Source organism: Oncorhynchus clarkii, chromosome 12, assembly GCF_045791955.1.
Source record: "Oncorhynchus clarkii lewisi isolate Uvic-CL-2024 chromosome 12, UVic_Ocla_1.0, whole genome shotgun sequence".
Taxonomy (NCBI): Eukaryota; Metazoa; Chordata; class Actinopteri; order Salmoniformes; family Salmonidae; genus Oncorhynchus; species Oncorhynchus clarkii.
The window spans coordinates 28,442,597-28,465,081 of record NC_092158.1 but is presented as its reverse complement, the minus strand read 5'-3'; the positions used below and the strand labels follow the sequence as shown (position 1 = coordinate 28,465,081).

General features: G+C 40.8%; 1 protein-coding gene and 1 pseudogene across 2 annotated transcripts in view; both read left to right on the top strand.

Moving 5' to 3' along the window:
* LOC139422969 (connector enhancer of kinase suppressor of ras 2-like) overlaps window positions 1-13,146 on the top strand; it is a 72,527-nt gene extending 59,381 nt beyond the window's left edge. Inside the window, exons 19-23 of one of the 2 annotated variants that reach the window (XM_071174501.1) lie at window positions 6,135-6,205; window positions 6,417-6,517; window positions 8,021-8,561; window positions 8,931-9,142; window positions 10,736-13,146. In XM_071174501.1, the coding sequence (XP_071030602.1) occupies window positions 6,135-6,205; window positions 6,417-6,517; window positions 8,021-8,561; window positions 8,931-9,142; window positions 10,736-10,957 (1,147 nt within the window). In that variant the 3' untranslated portion in view covers window positions 10,958-13,146. The remainder of the gene's footprint in view (window positions 1-6,134; window positions 6,206-6,416; window positions 6,518-8,020; window positions 8,562-8,930; window positions 9,143-10,735) is intronic. The other variant, XM_071174500.1, reaches the window with a different exon arrangement.
* A 1,515-nt stretch (window positions 13,147-14,661) lies between these two features.
* On the top strand, window positions 14,662-22,097 carry LOC139421957 (MICOS complex subunit MIC27-like; annotated as a pseudogene).
* Window positions 22,098-22,485: the final 388 nt, after the last annotated feature.

The following is a 22,485-nucleotide window of genomic DNA, read 5'->3' as shown; positions in this document are numbered from 1 at the left end:
CAGAGAATGGGATGGTGCAATAATGAATTAGTCATATTTTGATAAGGTGCATGCATGGGGATGTCCAGGTCACCAGAGACACCGTTTGGTATACATTTTTTTTGTTGGTGAGATGAAACTGCCCAAACTCTGAAAGTTATTGTTGTACATCAGAATTGCAACACAAGATTTGTTCAAGCCTAAATGTTTGTCTGTAATCGCAACACTTACATTAAATGTTTCACGCATGGCTTTTCTTATGATCCTAATGATACGTACATTCCATAAACTGTGCACTGTTAGGATGCTGGATTATCCTAAAATAAATGGATGTTTAGCCAAAATTATATAATTACTCCTGTCAACATAAAATCATTCAAAACACTTCACCCGGGAGCATGACTTATCCACAGAGGATCATTAGCTTCTTTAAAAAAAATGGCTGTGGATTGTATGGGAAGCCCGCAATTTGATTAGTGCGCGTGGCAATAGGACTAGCTGATTGAGTTGCGGCTGTCAGTAAAATCTAAAAGCATCTGAAATATGTGTGAAGATAATGTGTCTTTAGTATAATTTAAAATGTGGCATCAAGAAGGGGAGGAGGTGTGGTGAAGATATGGTGTGTCTCATTTCAGAATGCATGCATATGTAAGAAGGGCCCATTTTGCCGATTTATTTTTGTCTTAACTGACCACGTACACCACTCATTTTTTCCTCGCCTCACACAAGTCAACAAAGTCAGTTTTTTTAATTAACATCCTGCATGATAGTTTCTCAGTATTTGAGAAATCTTTCCAACACTCCCGGCCTCAATCCCCAAGCCTCTGTGTGAAAAGAGCTAAATATATATATCCAGTGGAAACGTCATAAAAAGCTGCTTTCTGTCCTGGGCTTACTGGAGCAGGACACTTTAAGGGCCTGGAATAGGCAACTTGATACACTGTTGCAAGTTTGTTAACGACAGCTTCAGACTGGACCCTCTGATGATTTGATGCAATGTTGAACTTCACTGGCAATAGCTCAAGTCAAGACAGGGAGAAAGGGAGGCAGACATGCGGAGAAGAGAGATGAATGTGATTGAAAGAACCAACATTTTCATATGGATATTTTCTACTGTTCTTATTTGTCAGCTTTAGGCCTATGCATTTTACTTAGTAGTTGTTGGAAGTTATTAGCCTATTCAGTGGCGATTTTAGCATGTCAATCTTCGTGTGGCAAACAATTTTTTTTGTTTTATGCATGCCAGTAAAGCCACTACATAACACAACACAACACTAAACAATACATTCATTGCACTATAACGGTGACAAACCATGCCCCCACAACCTTGTTAGGGCCTACCACAGCTACACCTGGCTATCAGCGGACCCTTGTCTGGCAGCGAAACAGTTAATTCAGCCTCATTTACAGGCTTTTTAAAAAACATAGCTGATATGGCTGACTTGTTAAACAAATGTGGTTTCTACTGACAAGTGATATGTACAAACTATGGCATAGGGGAACAATGAGCGGATAAGAGGCAATCCATAATTTAGATTAAGACCTTAATGAGCGAGCTAGGACTGACGTAGTCAATATAACTATTTGTTCAGCACTTTTGAAATGTACAGCGACAGAATTCAGAAAATGGGCTGTTCTTACAGTATTCTCCCTGTACACCAAGTCAGAACCGTAGGATAAATAAAGGGGGCATATAAGCAGACAATGAAAGCTCTTACAATATTCGATGATTACAGTTCTCTAAAACAAGTTATAGGCTACATGTGCACCATCAAGTCCGAACAGTAGGCTAAGTTATGAGGGGGAAAGGGACCAAATTATTAGGGTTAGGCACATAACAGCTTACTACACAACATACACTTGGTATTACTTTCTTGGCTACAGTATACATATCTCCCTGGCATATTACATAATTTATGCAGCAGCATACAAGACATTTGGACTCACCTTGTTGTGCTGTGCTCACTTCAACAGGAAGGTAGTGCGGCGGTCCTTCTTGTGGGCTCTAGAAAGAGGCCCGGAATGCCGAGTTGGATGACCGTTCAAAATTATTTTCCGTATTTTCAGAGTCGCAGCTAGTTTTATCTGAGTTCCCAGTTGTCTTGAACTCAATGAAGTCTGAGATTTCTCAGTTCTGAGTTTCCAGTTGTTTTGAACGTGGCAGAAGTCATGCTGGATTGACAGCATGGCCAGTGTGTGTATTCAAACCTTTAAGGCCCATGGCGTTACCCACATTTTTGTGAAATCCAATTGGTAGTTACGATCTTGTCTCATTGATGCAACTCCCCTACGGACTCGGTGAAGGTCGAGAGCAAGGCCGCACTGCTTCTTGACACACTGCTCGCTTAACCCAGAAGCAACAATGTGTCAGAGGAAACACTGTCGAACTGACAACCAAATTTATTTTATTTTATTTATCCGTTATTTTACCAGGTAAGTTGACTGAGAACACATTCTCATTTGCTGCAACGACCTGGGGAATAGTTACAGGGGAGAGGGGGATGAATGAGCCAATAGTAAACTGGGGATTATTCGGTGACCTTGATGGTTTGAGGGCCAGATTGAGAATTTAGCCAGGACACCTGGGTTAACACCCCTACTCTTACAATAAGTGCCATGGGATCTTTAATGACCTCAGAGAGTCAGGACACCCGTTTAACTTCCCATCCGAAAGACGGCACCCTACACAGGGCAGTGTCCCCAATCACTTCCCTGGGGCATTGGGATATTTTTTTAGAACAGAGGGAAGAGTGCCTCCTACTGGCCCTCCAACACCACTTCCAGCAGCATCTGGTCTCCCATCCAGGAACTGACCAGGACCAACCCTGCTTAGCTTCAGAAGCAAGCCAGCAGTAGTATGCAGGGTGGTATGCTGCTGGCAGAGTCAGCTTGCAGGTGACCGGCCCGCCACAAGGAGTTGCTTGAGCACGATGAGGGCATCCTGGCCTGCCAAACCCTCCCCTAACCCAAACGACGCTGGGCCAATTGTGCACCGCCTCATGGGTTTCCCGGTCACAGCCGACTGTGACACAGCCTGGGATCGAACCCGGGACTGCAGTGGCGCCTTAGCACTCATTGTTGAATTTGTCATTTCCAACTTGTTGTGTTATGTTTATGTCCAATGGCTGATGAGCACCGATACGTTTTTATCTATAATTTCTCTTCATATGACAATGATTGAAAGGGATTTTCCAGCAGATTGCCGACTTGATGCATGATGATGACTGCTAGCTTTCTAGCTAAGATTTTGAAAGTATGATGTTGACATGATCGGTCCAATCAAAGCTACGGTACATATAACGTGATTTGACGTCATTTTATCTTTGGGCAATGACCATGAGACTTATTGGATGGGCACTTCCAATGTAAGTCTACGGCAGCACCCAAGGGGCTTAAATTTCCGAGCTCTACCTGTAGATTTTGTGGTGACGTAGTGTCCCCATCAGTGACAGAACACTGAGCCAATCACGGCGCAACTAGAGAACATTACCAACCCCAACGCTCCGTATTTTCCGAAAGCGCTGAGCAGAAAGCGCTGAGCTAGGCTGAAAAAAACCTGCATTTTGGAGCTGTCTTACTCAAGAAAGCAAAACAGAGAACATGTTTGTATGCGGCTTTATTAACTCGTAAAAAATAAATAATTACATTGGTATGTGACACGTATTAATGCCAAAATAACATGCAAACCAGAAAGAAAAAAATATATATACAGTTAAAGTCGGAAGTTTAAATAAAATAAAATGTATTTATATAGCCCTTCTTACATCAGCTGATATATCAAAGTGCTGTACAGAAACCCAGCCTAAAACCCCAAACAGCAAGCAATGCAGGTGTAGAAGCACGGTGGCTAGGAAAAACTCCCTAGAAAGGCCAATACCTAGGAAGAAACCTAGAGAGGAACCAGGCTATGAGGGGTGGCCAGTCCTCTTCTGGCTGTGTATAACAGAACATGGCAAAGATGTTCAAATGTTCATAAATGACCAGCGTGGTCAAATAATAGTAATCACAGTGAACAGGTCAAGTTTACATACACTTAGGTTGGAGTCATTAAAACTCATTTTTCAACCACTCCACAAATTTCTTAACAAACTGTAGTTTTGGCAAGCCGGTTAGGACATCTACTTTGTGCATGACACAAGTCATTTTTCCAGCAATTGTTTACAGACAGATTATTTCACTTATAATTCACTGTATCACAATTCCAGTGGGTCAGAAGTTACATACACTAAGTTGACTGTGCCTTTAAACAGCTTGGAAAATTCCAGAAAATGTCATGGCTTTAGAAGCTTCTCATAGGCTAATTGACAACATTTGAGTCAATTGGAGGTATACCTGTGGATATATTTCAAGGTCTACCTTCAAACTCAGTGCCTCTTTGCTTCACATCATGGGAAAATCAAAAGAAATCAGCCAAGACATCAGAAAAAAATGGTAGACCTCCACAAGTCTGGTTCATCCTTGGGAGCAATTTCCAAACGCCTGAAGGCACCACATTCCATTCATCTGTACAAACAATAGGACACAAGTATAAACACCATGGGACCACGCAGCCGTCATACTGCTCAGGAAGGAGATGCGTTCTGTCTCTTTTCATACTTTGGTGCGAAAAGTGCAAATCAATGTGAAGATGCTGGAGGAAACAGGTAAAAATATCTATATCCACGGTAAAACGGGTTCTATATCGACATAACCTGAAAAGCCGCTCAGGAAGGAAGAAGCCACTGCTCCAAAACCGCCATAAAAAAGCCAGACTACGGTTTGCAACTGCACATGGGGACAAAGATCGTACTTTTTGGAGAAATGTCCTCTGGTCTGATGAAACAAAAATATAACTATTTGGCCATAATGACCATCGTTATGTTTGGAAGAAAAAGGGGAGGCTTGCAAGCTGAAGAACACCATCCCAACCGTGAAGCACGGTGGTGGCAGCATCATGTTGAGGGGGTGCTTTGCTGCAGGAGGGACTGGTGCACTTCACAAAATAGATGGCGTCATGAGGAAGGAAAATTATTTGGATATATTGAAGTGACATCTCAAGACATCAGTCAGGAAGTTAAAGTTTGGTCGCAAATGGGTATTCCAAATGGACAATGACCCCAAGCATATTTCCAAAGTTGTGGCAAAATGGCTTAAGGACAACAAAGTCAAGGTATTGGAGTGGCCATCACAATGCCCTGACCTCAATCCCTTTGAAAATATGTGGGCAGAACTGAAAAAGCACGTGCGAGCAAGGAGGCCTAGAAACCTGACTCAGTTACACCAGCTCTGTCAGGAGGAATGGGCCAAAATTCACCCAACTTATTGTGGGGAGCTTGTGGAAGGCTACCTGAAACGTTTGACCTAAGTTAAACAATTTAAAGGCAATGCTACCAAATACTAATTGAGTGTTTGTAAACTCCTGACCCACTGGGAATGTGATGAAATAAATAAATAATTGTCTCTACTATTATTCTGACATTTCATTTTCTTAAAATAAAATGGTGATCCTAACTGACCTAAGACTGAGAATCATTTTTACTCGGATTGAATGTCAGGAATTGTGAAAAACTGAGTTTAATTGTATTTGGCTAAGGTGTATGTAAACTTCTGACTTCAACTGTATTCTTTACTAAATGCAGCCCACTCCTGCATTGGCCTGTAGGCTATCTCTGAGTTCTATGCTCTCATTTCTTTAGTCACTAATGGTTCACAGTGTATCAGTGTGTCTATGAGAGAGGCTAGTGCTCTCTCCATAGTTTTAGATTTGTATAATTTATGGCCAACTTCGGATTTTTATGGTTAACCATTTTTTTAATGAAACTGTTCCATGAAATGTGCATTTAAAAATAATCATAACTGGCACTCAGATCGGTAGAAATGGTAGGATGAATTGTAAGCTTCCCCAAACTTGAAATTCACGAGCTGCCTATGGTCTTTACTATTACACTCATTGAAAAAATGTATGCAAGTGCGTGCACACATAGGTCACATGAAAAGGGTCGCATGAAAAAATTGTCCGTCTGTGGAAATCAAAGGCCCCTCCAACTGATTTGTTCAGGCGGCGAGTCTGGCAACACAACACATTTCAAACTTCCTAGCACTCCCAGTATGGTATCAGTTAGTCGATTAACCATCTCATGTTGTGTATCTGCACCCTGTCTTCTTACCCATTTTAGATGGATGAACCGGCTGGGGCTGGCAGCGATTGGCTACACACCCGACGATAAAGTTTCTCGCCCTGATGAAGGTAGGACAATCTGACTAGATGTTTAATGACATCAGACAACATCCTGTTGTGATGTGGAAATTGAGTGATTTTAGGACATTGACGTAAAATGTTACATAAGTGTGTTAGATCAATACCTATTGTACTGTAGTGCAATACTGACAGTATTGGCATGGATGAGGTCACCCAAGCTGTTTATCTTATTGATGTTCAACTTTGATGTGTGTTTCAGATTACTGGAGTGAGAGTGACCAGGATGAGATTGATGGTTCTATGACCCTGAAACAAGAGGGCATGTCATCACGCTGTGATACCTACCACCGCACCCCGTCTGTGAGTGCAGGCATCTGGTCCACATTCTGGAACACACACACATACACACCAGTGGCGGTCGGTGCTATTTAAGATGAGGGAGGGCAATTATTTTTTTCACAAGCATGGCCTTATTTCTATTATAGCATATTGGATGACTGTCATTCATATTCTATTCACTCAGTTCAATGTAACATTGATAGGTTTAAGCTACAGTACTATATGATACTCTAATTTTCCCTATACCCATCATGAGTTTGCTACAGGTAGAGAGAAAAGACACTGCCACATGGACAGATAGTGACACATTCAAAACCGCCTTGCACACTCTTGCCTGCATCTAGCTGATCTAGGGTGTAATCATTAGTCAAACAGTTGCAAATTTGAGTTTCTATTGGACAAATTCAGGTAAGTTTATTCCCATTTTCGTTCCGTTTGCTTCTGTTTAAGAAATGTTTTTCGACAGAATCAGCGAAATGAATGCACCCCTGATCACACGTAAACACAGTTAACTTTCATAGCGGCCACGTTGTATTCTTTCTCGCATCTATGCGCTCTCCCTCTCTCACCTTTTCCCTTCGTATGTGGACTTCAATGCACAACACATCAGCTGTATGTGACCAGGCAAAAAAACCTTTCCAAGCCAAACCGTATCCTAACCGCTACACACAACCTACATTATTGTCACCATATTAGCTAAAGTAACGTCATAGACAACATCGCGTATAGAACTAATGCGTTAGTAAACCAACTACAATCATGCAGTAACGTTAGTGTATAGTCTGTAAGCAGTTTAGCAGTTACACCGGCGGGTCCTGGTGGCAATAAATGAGTGAAACCAAAAGCTTACCTTGACTTGGAAGAGTTCCAGTGTGTGTTGGATAGTCATAGCCAGCTAGCTAACATATCATCCCTCTGTTTGATCAGGGTGTTTGAGTAGGCCAAACTAGCTAGCTGCATTTGTGAAACTGAAAGTGTTTTTTTTTTTTTAATGAAATTAATATAGTCTTTCTCTCTCTCCTTGAGTCTCTCCTAGCTGTAGCTTATGCTTTCAGTAATATATTAATTGTCTGATCCTTTGCTTGGGTGGACACCATGTCAGTTCATGCTGCAAGAGCTCTGATAGGTTGGAGGTTGTCCTCTGGAAGTTGTCATGATTACTGGAAGGGGGTGAGAACCATTTGAAGTCAATGTACCCTGAGGAGGACGGAAGCTAGCTGTCCTCCGGCTACACCATGGTGCTACCCTACAGAGTGCTGTTGAGACTACTGTAGACCTTCATTGCAAAACTGTGTGTTTTAATCAATTATTTGGTGACATATGAATATATTTAGTACAGTTTTATCTAAAAAGGATAACTTTTTAAATGTTAAATTTTTTTTTTTTTAATGAAATTCACTGAGGAGGATTGTCCTCCTCTTCCTCCTCTGAGGAGCCCCCACTGATACGCACACTTATGCTTAAACTCATACAATACATAATGACCCTATCATTAAATACCTCTGTCCACTGGTACCCTTTCAGGTGAACTCCTCCAGTCCGTTCCCTGAGCGCCACTTCTCCAGTGAGTCCACGTACTCCCACTCCTCTGCTGAAGATTCCCGTCCGGACGTCCCCGGGAGCACCCACTCCTCCAGCTGCCGCCCCACCCTCCGTGACACCCAACGCCGCTCCTGGCAGGACCTGATCGAGACGCCTCTCACCAGCTCGGGCCTCCACTTCCTGCAGACGGTGCCGGGGGAGGGTGACAGGGGCGATGGAGGCTACGGCAGTGGCCACATGGGAATGGGTCAGCTGCTCATGTCCCCCGAGCGCCGGCGTCAGGCCACGCTACCCGCCCAGAGGCGCCGGCAACCTGACAGAGATGGGCCCTTCCCATTGGTGGACATAGAGGAGCGTGAGCAGCGCCTCCACCCCTGTACACATAAGCAGCGCAGCCAGAGCCTGCCCCGGAACAGGGACGTGCAGGGCACCAAGGGCAGCCTGCGCCCAGCAGGACCCTCAGAGGAGAGGAGTGAGGACGATGAGGTGCCATTCAGAAAGCACAACTCCAAAAAAAAACAAGGTACTTCCTGCTCTCGCCAGGCTTCTCTTTAGGACTCCTCAGAGTTACTGTTTAAAAAATACACATATACCTGGTTATGCCTTGATTATATATTAATTTGATGACATGGTTAGGGTTGCAAAATTCTGTGAACTTTCAATAAATTCCCTGGTTTTCCCGAAATCCCAGTTGGACGATTCCTGGAATTAGGAGTACATAGAAAACCTGGATCCTCCAACCACTATTTCTGGAAAACCAGGGAATTTATTGAAAGTTCACATAATTTTGCTACCCTAGACAAGGTACTTTGTAAAGCTTTTATCCAAGTTAAAATGGTTGAATAAGGTTTAGTACAGAGCTTTGAAATCCTGTCCTAATTTCCCCGCTCAGATTCTCGGTCTAAAGAGCGAGGCCATGATCATGAGGGAGTGGATGGCTTTCATGAGCTGTACCGCTCCATAGAGCAGGCCAGCCTGTCTGCCCTGGGGGAGCAGAGGCCCTCCACCAAACAGGAGTTCAGACGCTCCTTCGTCAAGCGCTGCAATGACCCTGTCATCAATGACAAGCTGCACCGCATTCGTGCCCTGCGCAGCACGCTCAAGGTACGGAGAGGAAGGGACACAGCCACAGGGCAGGCTGTGGGGCAGTCATAGGCAGTGTTTTCCCCAAGTATATGAAGTAGCCAGCCAAATATGAAAAGTAGCCAGCCAGGGAGTTCCGGAGGGTGCTTTCCCTCCTGGGGAAAGACATTTTGTTTTTTCAGAACAAGCTCTATTTTGGTGGCCTCTGGTACATTCTAATGCCTTGATTCCATCCAAAATATACAGCTAAATTATTGAATAGTTAAAATCAAATCAAATTGTATTGGTCACATACACATATTTAGCAGATGTTATTGCGTGTGTAGCGAAATGCTTGTACAACTTTACATCCCAAATTGGTTAAATGAGTTGTGGTACTGAGTAGAAAGACATGACTTTGCAATTAAAATGACTGAAAATGTATGAATTCAGTGTGTTGCATTGGATATCATCTAGACCTAGGTAAAATAAGCTTATTTTTTTAACCTTTAACCTGTCTTCTCTTGAGATTAAAGTCATATTTACAGTTTTGCTGCAAGATATGAATTGCCACAATGATGTTTGTTCTTCAAATTATGTATTTTATTGGCTTTGTGGCTGTGGACACTAAGGATAAGCAAACCAATGTGTCATTTTGTAATTTGACAGTTTAACAGTTTGGCCTGTCAATCATTCACTGTGGGTGGGATTGTCAGGGGAGGGGGCAGGATGTTTCAGAGTTGGTGGGGTTTCAGACCTGTCAATCATTCACTGGGGGTTGGACTAAGAGGGAATGCGGTAGCTTAGTAATATAGTTAGAGAAACTAGTCGAGTCTACTCTTTCAATTTAGTTTATTGTGGCAAGTTTTGACATGGGCTTCAAGTTCTAGGAAAATACAAACAAGATATTTGGTTTACTTGTTCCGATGAGATACCATGGACATGTATGATTTATGAATAGCAAAGTATATACAGTAGGAGACTGACTTATTCAGTCAGTTCGACACTATTAATAAACTAGTCAACACTTGCTGTTCGATCGTCAATCAAAGCACAGGAAATAGCCTGTGCCCCGACTCCGTGGCTGGCTATATAAAATACATTAAATAAAATAGTTGAATGTGCCACAAAACAATAATTAAATAGATTTCAAGTCATCGTTACCAGTTACATTACATGGGGCGTGTAAATTCACTCACAGGAGACGATGAAGAAGCATGTACCGAGAGTCGGGACAGACAGCAGACTGACAAACCAGCAGTGTTTCCCTGTCATCGCTCGCTTTATGACTGACAGGCACCTTTCCTACCAATAGGGCACTAGAAGATGCATATTGTTTATTCTGGGGGGAGAAGGCTATACTGACTTTTCTGACTAGCGAATTTAAACTTTTAAATGAAAAGAAGCCTAGTTAATTTATGAAGTGGAAAAAGTAGCCGGACAATAATCAGTCTGTTATCGGCTGGTTAGCCAACGGCCAACGCTTAGGGAAAACACTGCAAAGGGCAAATATGAATGGTATAGGATGTTACAGGTCCAGCAGGTGGCTGTCTATATCGATGCGAGGGAGGTGGCATATGAGTGGGGTCATTTAGGTGGTATGTAAGCCAAACACTAACTGATGTGTTCCCACAGGCCAAAGAGGGTGATCTGGCCATTATCAGCCAAGTGCTGGACGACCCCGGTCTAAACTCCCAGAAGTTCCAGGAGTGGAAGCAGCAACACCATGAGCTGTTTGTGGACATCTGTGAGTTCAGCTCTGCCCCGACAGAGTCTCACCCTGAGGGGTCCGACCTCTCACCCCTGTCTCCACCTCTGATGATGCACACCCACTCCTTCATCGAAACTCACGTTTGAGTGCTCAGATACAGAGTAACAGGAAGACACTGTGGAATCATGCAATCATCTCTTTCCCCGCCAATCGTCGATGCAGCCAGGGTCTACCGTCACCATTCACAGCAAATGAACTGACAAACCAATCACTGTAATATGTGTACATACTGCACTGAGATCAAACAGAAGAGAGTTACGGTCGGTGTATATACTGTATATTGAATAAATAAGGCTCCCACGGGGTGCCATTCTGCATGTGTGGAGAAACTATCCTTCTTCATTATTATCTTCAAAACAGAAAATGCAACAGATGAATAGATTGAAAGAGAACTTAACAACAAAAAGAAGACAAGAACTGTTTTTGGCTGATGCAGTGCATTTTTTTCTTCGATTCTCATTTTTGTTATTTATTTCCTTGCTTAAGAGGAAGCAAGCTTTGATTTTATTTAATTTTTTATTTCCCCTTTAATGCTGCTTGAAGAGAGAGCTATGTAGCGACGGGCTATAGGCATCATTCTGATTACAACAATGCACCCCCCTACTGGGCCAACATGTTACTGTGTGACCCTGAGCCCCCAGAAAGAAAGCCTCAATCTGTGTAAAAGTGTGCGCACTGTATGTTTGTATAAGTGTGGAGAGGACAGAGGTGTGTGAGGAAGAGAGAGTGAGAGAAAGAGATGGAGGTATTTGGGCTTTTAGTGTATGAAGCTCAGTAGGGTTTTATTACACATTTTTGTTGTATGTACGGATGTTGCATGTTTAACATGTATGTATAATTATGTACATTTTGTTTGACATTTAAACAAAGTAGTTTAGCCAAACACAGCTCACCGGAATGACACTTTACATTTATTGATATGTCTCTTTGTAGCTATTTTGATTTTGCCAATCATTATAGCATTTGTTGGTGAGATTTATTTTTGAAATCAAACATCTGCATGGTAGTAAACATGTACATGTGGCCATTGAGGTTGAGAAATGTGTTAAATAAAAATATTATATTGTTTGCATAGCAGCACCCTCTATTTAAAACTGTGAACTATATACTTGTGAATGCAATCTTTAGATTCTGTGACCACAGAATCTTTTTACTTATATTTTTCTTAGAAAAAGTATATAAAAGACAAAAAGCATTGCGTCTCCTGAATGACTGTTTTTGCTTCATTCCACCTGTCACAGAAGTTACCTCCTGATCTTCAGGGTTGATTCAGGTCTTGAGTTTTGCTCATGTATTCTGTTCCCTTTCTGTGTCTCTGTTGATTTTTTGTGAAGGTACTGGCTTATTTTCAAAAGGATCCCAGAAATTGTGTCGAATTGTATTTGCTTAAGTTGTTTATTTCTACAGGTTAAGAAGTAGTACTTCAATGTGTTTGCATTCCTTCTGCCTAAAATACATGATCAACAACTCATAACACATTTTTCATTTTTAAAGTTTGACATACTTGGTTGATTCTTTTTAGGCCTTTTTTCTGGACTTTCTTTTACCTGTGATGGAATATGTAATTTCTATCAAATTTCAATTATAATGTTTTTCTTTGTGCTGCTTAATACATGCTCCCTTATTCCTGGCAGGATATTGACATTTCTTCAATTCACCTCCAGTTATCATCCAGTGTTGTGTCCTGATACTTAAAATGCCTTTAGGTGTCAGTACATTTGTTATACAGTATAATCTACTTCAAATTATACAGTATGATTACACAGGCCCTGCATTGTTTGGCTACATGTCATATTAGACATTTAGGCTACTAACATTTATAAAACGTGTCAGCAGTTACTCTCAAGTTGTTGCTTGCAACTTTCAAATTTTATGAATAGCAGTACATGTATTGTAGAATGTATTTCATTTAACCAGAATGTAATTGTTCTCACAATGTTTTAAAACATTGTACATGAAATCTGCCCAATCTGTCCAGGGTTCCACTGTGTTATTTTGGAGGTGTGCACCTCATAGTACAACTGCGCAGGTGTGTAGCTAAGATGTAAGTTGCACTGCGACATTAAAAAAAGGAACATATTGCTCTTTTTTGGAAGTATATTATTATCTGTTTATCTGTACATTAACTGATTAAAAAAAAGTGTTATCAAGAAAGAGATACATTTATTCTTCCTATGAATCAAAAGTAGCCTTTTTGTTTCTCAGAAATATATACAGTATGAGGTTGTAAAACTGAAGTTGTAAAACCAATAAACTGAATTACTGCACAAATAAATGCATTCATGTCTATTTATTTCAATAAAAACAGTACTCTGAACTAAAGCAGATCTTCAACCCTGCTGATAGGGACCCACATAATGGGCAGGCTTTTCCAGGATAGGATCAGGAATGAAGAACAATACTCTAAATAAAGAAAACTGATTAACATTGCTATGTGTATGTCATTGTTATAGTGGAGGTCATTATTCACTGACCCAGTAAACAGTGCTTAACTTGGGCAGAAGCTCACTGGAGCTGATACCGCCACCACAAAGGTTCAACTGCTTGAGCTCTTGTTCTACTTATCCAATATTAGCTCAAAAGTATTGTGGAGCTCTTGCATCCAAATGTAAATAGTACCTGTGTTGTGCTGAAAATCTCCCCCCTGACAGAATCCCCCCCTTTGTATTCTTCATTGCTGCGACTTGCTTGCTAGTTGAGATTTCTGCTCTTCACTCAGTTGTCAGTTTAGCCTACATTTCACTGATCTTAGTAGCTGAAATTTGTCTGCAGTTTTCGTTTTGGCTATTTGTTTCAAGTGTATGTGGCAGTTCTAGCTTGTATGGCCCGGTGCCAATGCCGGCAATCTTAGTAGCAGAAAGTCCTGGGCGGCTGCCCATGTCACCCGTACCTAAATCCGCTCCTGATTTTTATTAGTCTATAAATACATCTCTTTGCCAAAATTAGTCATCTCTCCTATGCCTTATTCGACTAGGATTTTTGAAAGTGTAAGGATAATAACTGCGCCATAGTTGTTCTGAAAGGTTTTCTGCTTGCCAACATTTTACTCCCCCCTTTATGTTTAATATAATATACACATACAATCATTATTAATTTAGGTTGCCTGACGTGAAGTTTGTTCTATAGAAAGTATTTGACCCTGATGTGTGTGCCACACAGAAAGTATTTGACCCTAGCCACAAAATTAAGGAAATTATAAAAAAGGGGGGGGTTATGTCAGGGGGGAAATTTTGGGCACAACACCGGCACCCAAGATTCAGTCCAATCAATGATGGAAGAACAAGGAGTCAGGTATTTCACCGGATATATAAATGTGAAACATCCGCTTGGCGTTTCCACTCACAATTTAATTTGGCTGGCAGTGGGAAAAGATGAAAGGAGATGGATTTTGGTCAACATTCCGCACATTTTGTCATTGCTGAAACATTTGATCCCAATACAGTTTTCTGTTCCCAAGACTAAACTCTGTTATGAACAGAGTGGACCTAGTTTTGTAGACTTTATCTTTTGCCAAAATTGTAAAATATTGCGTTGTTTAGAAGGAGTGCAAAGGCCAATTGAGTTATTGCACACGCGTACTCCACAGAGTAGGCGTTCACTAACGGAAATATGTAGATACACTAGAACGAGCCAATATAAACTCGCTAACTCGTGCTTGGCTCTGTCCATCTCTTTGGTTGTTCTGCCCACTATGACTAATTTGTTCCCTTGGAAAATACGGGCTGTGGTCTATCTGGGTATAGTTACACAAATATTTGATGTAACGATAGCACAGTGCCTTTGAGGTTACAGATTAACAGGATTTAACGCGTTTTCCTATGATAAAGTTGGTCCCTGGTCGCCACCGGTAGGACACTGGCGGTACCATAATGGCTCCAGTGAGTATTTGTATATTGCAAGTCTTTCCTAAACAATGTTTTCCTTGAGTTTGAACTGGGACTCGAAGGTTGTTTTTAAAAGGTCGAATAATGTATCCGTTTACATGTGTGTATGTCGATTAGAATTGCGTGAATACAACATTGTTTGCTACACGCATCATTTAGAACTTGTAGCTCCAAACGCAAATTGCTGTTGTCTGACTCTAAATTCTATCTAGTTAACGTTCGCTACGAATGTGGATTTTAAAGTATATATAGAATGGATGTAGCCAAGTGTTTTCCTGTATATTTCAGGATTAGCATTGATAGCCTACTCGTTCAATGTGGAAGAGGTCACCTCTTCTTAACCTGTCCTAAATGTGTATTTTTATTGTATCAATTTAATTATTTTAATCTAGAAGAGCCCTGCTCAACAAGTTCAATGTCTTATCTCTTTGATCAGTATCCCATTGATATTGCATTCTTAGTTTTAAAAAAAATTGCACCTGTGGTTTCATGAAGTAAAGTACTGTTCTGATAATTGTAATACTATGCGTAACAGTATTATAATTGCCATTAGAATAATTATAATTAGGCCTATCATTTTCATCATCAGTTACAGTAGAATATTGTCCAATTATAGGTCCATAGTTTTAGCACTAGATAGCACAAAACGGGTGTAGGCCTGTGTTGTATTAGATTCAACTGTGCCTCTTCAATAACTGATGAGATGTGAATATAAGACAGAAAGGCCTAAAGTAGTCCATAGTTTATCTTGACAAAAGTCTGTTGTTTGTGTGTCTGCAGGTAGTGAAGCTGGCGGCGATCTCCGCAGCAATGGGAATGGCGTCGTTTCAAATTTATGCCATGAGTGAGGACAAAACCGAAACCGTGCGGCTCTCCCCTAGAGAGGTAATCAAATGACCAAGATGATGTTCAATTTACTCAAGAACCGGGATGTATTTGACTATTACCACCATGCATCTTACTGTATGCATTTGACGATCAATTGATGATGATCTATTGTTCTGTTCTTAGTTGTCCAACTATGCTCCAGACCCTACAGCAACACACTACATGGATGAGCAGCCTGGAGATCTGCAGAGTGGGCTGGGTGTGGTCCGAGTGGGGCTGTGACCATATGTTAGAGCCGTTAAGGTATACTTACACTATATGGCTCTGATGGCCTCTTATCACTGCTGACTGTTGGTTGTATTGGCTAATTTGAATATTCATCAATATGGGTTTTTAAGAATGACATGCTGGAAGTTTTGGAGTGGCTCTTTAGTTCAGTTATAGTAATTGTCTACTTTTAATGAGAACTCACATTTTGTGTTAGAGATGCCATGAGATCAATAGACGGTGAGGGACTTTCTGAAAATGGCAGCTTTTATGATTCTGTAATATCTCAGCTCTGTTGGTTTTATTTATGTTTGACCATTGTTTTTCCAGAATGCTTATACCTCTGTCAAGGTTGGAGCTGTAACAGTCTATACTGCTGGACACGGTGAGGAGTGGGGGTGTTCTGTTGACATATCAGTAGGTCTGTTCTAGTATCTCAATCTCTAACAACTTTGTTTTTCATGTCTATTTTACCTAGATACATATGAGTTCCTGAGAGATCCTCCTCCTGGTTTCTTCCAGAGGGTCAGTGTGATCACAGTCTCTGGGTTAGCTGGTCTGATCCTGGCAAGGAAAGGTAATAATGAGTTACTGAATACTCCCCAGATTATTGACCAGCAGTTTATTATATAGTGCATATACAAAGTCTACACCCCCTTGAACTTTTTGCATATTTTGTTGAGCTACAAAGTAGGATTGAAATAGGTGACGTAAACAAATTTGTGCACAAAATTTGAGAGAAATAAGCTTTTTGTGCATATGAAAAATGTATAGGATTATTTATTTCAGCTCACGAAGACCACTACCATTCTTTGAGGTCTTCGAAAAGCTCCCTGGTCTTTGTTCACTGAACAAACATAAACGCAACATGTAAAGTGTTGGTCCTCACTTTACATGTTGCGTTTATGTTTGTTCAGTGAACAAAGACCAGGGAGCTTTTCGAAGACCTCAAAGAATGGCAGTGATGGGTAGCAATAACAAATCAGACATTGAATATCTCTTTTAAGCTTGGTCAAGTTAATACTTATGCTGTGGATGATGCATTAAACTACCCAGACACATTAAAGATGCAGTAGAATTTATCAACTAAGCTGCAGGACAGGGAGGAAACTGCTTAGGGATGTCACCATGAGGCCATTAGTGATTTTTTAAAACCGCTACAGAGTTCAATGGCTGTGATTGGAGAACTGAGGATGGATCAACAACATTGCAATGACTCCACAATAATGACAGTGAAAAGAAGAACAATATACAGAATACAATTATTTTAAAACGTGCGTATGTCTGCAACAAGTCACTAAAGTAAGACTGCAGAAAAATATGGCAAAGGAATACACTTTTTGGCCTAGGTGCAAAGCTGTATGTTTGGGGCAAATCCAACAAAACACTGATGAACTGCCTCCTTATTTTCAAGCATGGTGGTTGCTGCATCATGGTATGGGTATGTTTGACTTTGGCAAAGACTGGGGAATTTTCTTAGGATAAAAAGAAACAGGATGGAGTTAAGCACAGGCAAAATCCTAGAGGAAAACCTACTTCAGTTGGCTTTACACCAGAGACTGGGAGAGTAATTCAACTTTCAACAGGGCAATAACCTAAAACACAAAGCAGCATCTACACTGGAGTTGCATACCAAGAAGACAGTGAATGTTCCTGAGTGGCCAATTTACAGTTTTGACATAAATCTGCTTGAATCTATGGCAAGACTTAAAAATTGCTGTCATGACCTTGACAGAGCTTGAAGAATTTTGAAAAAAATAATGGCAAATACCATACTGTATTTATTTATCTTGCTCCTTTGCACCCCAGTATCTCTACTTGCACATTCATATTCTGTACATCTACCATATAGTGTTTATATATAGTGTTTAATTGCTATATTGTAATTACTTTGACACCATGGCCTATTTATTGCCTTAACTCCCTTATTCTACTGTATTATTGACTATGTTTTGTTTATTCCATGTGTAACTCTGTTGTTGTATGTGTCGAATTGCTATGCTTTATCTTGGCCAAGTCGCAGTTGCAAATGAGAACTTGTTCTCAACTAGCCTACCTGGTTAAATAAATAAAGGTGAAATAAAATGTAAAAAAATACACACAATACAGGTGTGCAAAGCTCTTATGAAACTTACCCAAGAAGTCGCACAGCTGTAATCGCTACCAAGGGTGTTTATAACATGTATTGACTCAGTGGGGTGTGAATACTTATCTAATCAAGGTATATTATTGTTTTATTTTTCATTAATCTTTAAAAAATGGTCAAATTTTTCTTCCACTTTGACAGAGTATTTTGTGTAGATCATGACAATGAAATCTATTTTAATCCCACATTGTAATGCTACAAAATGTGCACGAAGTTCAAGGGGATGTAGATTAACTATAGGCACTGTAGATAATCCAAAATGTACACTTCGCAGTAAAATGGTTGAATAAGCAGGTTGCCAAATGTCTCTTTGGTATCATGTTCCACTATGTAGAGTAGCTTACTTTCCCCCCCCTGCAGGGCCACATCTGATGATGTTGGGTGTTCCTCTGGGTATGGTCACTGTTGGGATGGCCGTGTGCTACCCCACTCAGACAGTGACTGTGGTAAAGGTACATATTAAAGGGAAAAGGAACAATTCCACAGCTTCCTTTCGACTGTCACTGAGGCCTTTTTACACACTAGTAAATGTCATGAGATCCAATACTTTGGACTGTTAAAACACATTTTGTATTATGGCACAATATCTAGTTTTCTTGTATGTCAATTTGTTTTGTAACATCCATGTGCATATGAGCTAAAATTAAAAGCAGAAACTGGATTTATTGTGATATGCAATAGGGATTTTCAGATGTAAGCTCTTTCATTTGAGCCAGTTTGCTACAGCAGGAAAATAATTCAGCAGCACAGGATATGTGAGTTATTATGTTGCTTATAATTAGTGGACATTTTTATAGGGGTTGATACCTTTTTCGTTAGGGCAACTGAAGTCTGATATTTCAAAGTGGAAATTTTGTAAAACTAAAATACAGTGGCTTTTCTTCTGCAGATGACTGGGCAGAAGATGTATGCAGCCAACCAGTACACCACCTCATATGTGGCATCAACCTTTAAATCAAAGCCCAAAGAAGTAACTCCCCCAACTGTCAGTCTTGAGTTAGAGACTATTGACATTATCGATGCTATTTTTCATCTACTCTATGTTCTCAAATTGATTTCGCTGTGGAAAAAATGCATTTAGCCGTATTCTATACTCAGCAAAAATATAAATGCAATATGCAATTTAAAAGATTTTACTGAGTTATGAGGAAATTGTCAATTTAAATAAATTAGACCTAATCTATGGATTTCACATGTCTGGGAATACAGATATGCATCTGTTGGTCAAAGATACCTTACCAAAACTGGGCCTCAGGGTCTCATCTTGGTATTCAAATTGCCATCGATAAAATGCAGTTGTGTTCGTTGTCTGTAGTTTATGCCTGTCCATACCATAACCCCACAGCCACCATGGCATAATGTTGACATCAACAAACTGCTCGCCCACACAACGCCATACACGTGGTCTGCGGTTGTGAGGCTGTTTGGACGTACTAACAAATTCTTTAAAACAGATGCAACTTATGGTAGAGAAATGAACATTCAATTATATGGGAACAGCTCTGGTGGACATTCCTTGAGTCAGCATGCTAATTGTACACTCCCGCAACTTGAGACATCTGTGGTATTGTATTGTGTGACAAAACTTCACATTTTAGTGGCCTTTCATTGTACCCAGCACAAGGTGCACCGTGCATGATCGTGCTGTTTAATCAGCTTCTTGATATGCCACTCCTGTCATGTGGATGGATTATTTTGGCAAAGGATAAATGCTCACTAACAGAGATGTAAAAAAAAGTATGCACAAAAATAGAAAGAAATAAGATTTTTGTGCATATGGAACATTTCTGGGCTCTTATTTCAGCTCATGAAACATGGGAACAACACTTTACATGTTGCATTTATACAGTATTTTTGTTCAGTGTAGGTAGGTCAATGATTAATAAATCTAACAAGCCGTTTTAAAGCTCTCTCGGGAGTTGGAAAGTTTAGTTTGAAAAGCATATTTTTATGGATTAAACACAACTTGACCAATGTTTTCCTGTTTAGAAGCAGCAAGCCCCACCAACTCCTATCCCTGAGACAGAAATACCTGAGGCAAAGCCCCTCCCTGAAGCTGGATCATCTGAACCAGTCATGCCTGCTGTTGACGAGGCTCCTCCCTCTGAACCTGGCTCTGCTCCAGTCCCCATAGAGGAGGGTGTTCCATCCGAGGCTGAACCTGCCCCTCAGCCCACCACAGAGGTGGCCCCTGCAGAGGGTTATATTGACACTGAGCCTGCTGCAGCTGAGGCAGTGGTGTTGCAAGAGTCTGTTGAGACGGCCCTTGGGCCTTCTGTTGAGACGGCCCTTGGGCCTTCTGTTGAGACGGCCCTTGGGCCTTCTGTTGAGACGGCCCTTGGGCCTTCTGTTGAGACGGCCCCTGTCGAGGAGCCTGCCCCTGTACCTCCTGCTGAAGAGATTCCTCCACCTGCCCCTGTTGAGGAGGTTGCTGCCCCACCTACAGCTGAAGAGGCGGCATCTACACCTGTTGAGGAGGCTGCTCCTCCAGCTCCAACAGAGGAGCCATCTGTGATTGTAATAGTAACTGCTGGTGAGTCACACAAATCAATGTGAAGATATTTTAATCTAGGCGGTTGGCTTCATCTTCTTTTAATATCAGAAATTGACGTCAACTATAAAGAAATAAACAAATATTTTTGGTATTTCCAGGGAAACCCAAATTTGCACCCGACCCCAAGCTAGTTGACCTGGGCCAGGTCAGCCCTGAGGATGAAGACCTGTACAACATGCGTGGATGAAGAACGACAGGAGGAAAAGGAGAAGGGGGAGGGGGGGGAGGGACGGGAAGGATAAGGGAAAACCACAGAAATGGGAAAATAATGTGATTTGTTAAAGCAACTATAGTTTTTCAGGTGCATATTTCTCTCTTTACCTTAATGATTGGGAACAGTTAGTCACAGGCTGTGTGTCCTGATTCTCCCCAAGTGTGTACTTGCGCACTTCCTGTCATGGATTTACCAATGGTGGAAACTCCCGCCTCCGGACAAAATTTTCACCAATCCGATTTGAATTCATTACACGGAGAAGGATGGAAAATCAGGACTCACCCATACTGTATTTGAATTTGAACTCTGTCATTTGTGTTTCTTTGCAGAGGAGCTTGCAGTTTACAAAGACACCCACAGGGAGCAGGGTGCAGGCCATCATCTGCATCCACCAGAACAAACAGCCATCTTTACACTCTTCTTCCAGGGCCACAACACAAGGTTTACTTACCAGCGCTTACACTGAGTGTACAAAACATTAAGAACACCCTTTGCCCTCAGAACAGCCTCAATTTGTGGAGTCCACAAATTATGTTACTAACCAAACTGGACCATTACACTAAATATATCTATTTTTTTTTACTAGGGACTACTTGGGTCACTGCTATGCTGTCACTATTTTTGTCAGCCACATTCACGTGGTGAATGCCTGTTATTAGTCCGGTCAGTCTATGCAAATATTTTCCATGTGGCATTTCGTAAACGAGTGAGCCGTTTTAACACACATCCATGTTTTTATAGCATTTGTAAGACTTTATAGAACTACTGAGTTGAACCTTTTTGTAAAACCCCAATGTTTATGGATGTGTGCAGCTCTTGCACAAGTTAGACACTCACAAATAAGCCCACATAGAGGAACCTGGAAGTCATGTTACATTATGAACTGGCCAGTTTGATATGCGTGTTTGGATCATTGGAATAATGTCCTTGTACTTGATGTCAGTTAGTATTTTCAAAAGGAAATGTTTCAAACATATTTGTTTGTATTTTAATAGAACTGTCAACATATTTAAACTTTTTTATATATATATATTAGGCTATTTTACAGTACAGCCAAGAGGACATATTTTACATGTTTTATCACTCCCTCTTCTTTTCTTTTTTTATAAATGAAAATCACTTCACGAATTGACTGCCTTCAATTTGAAATCACCCCAGCCCTGATCTTCACAATGATAATCATGTTTCAGATGTGTGCAATATGCAATATAATTTTGGTGCAATATAATTGCCAAATAGGGAATAAAGGCATTTTCCTTCATTCTCCTTTTTTTGTAATTTTAATCAGAGCAGAGAAAACGTGCAAATGGTAAATAAAGTATTGTGATAGTCATGCAAAGTAATTGTGAATGATATGAGTATTTGATTTCAAACACTAGAGGGTGATAGTGTTAATATCTGCCTTTCGGGCAAAACCAGAATATGTATGAACCAAGTCCATGTTTAGGGGAAGGAAGTATGTTGTTTACAAAAATGACTTATTGGAATGAGGGACACTTGATTATTTCAGAGTTCCCAGATAATGATAAGCTTATATCAAACCAATAATGAGTGGTTTGGAGGGAATGAGTGGCTAACTGTAAATTTCGCTAAGCAATCCCTAGCCTGCTATTCAGTGGAGAGGGTGTGTGTGGTCCAAGTCTGGGTTTAAGGCTCTCTTTTCCAAGCTTAAAAGGATTAACATTCATTTGCAACACATCATAGGCCAGAGAAGGTTGAAT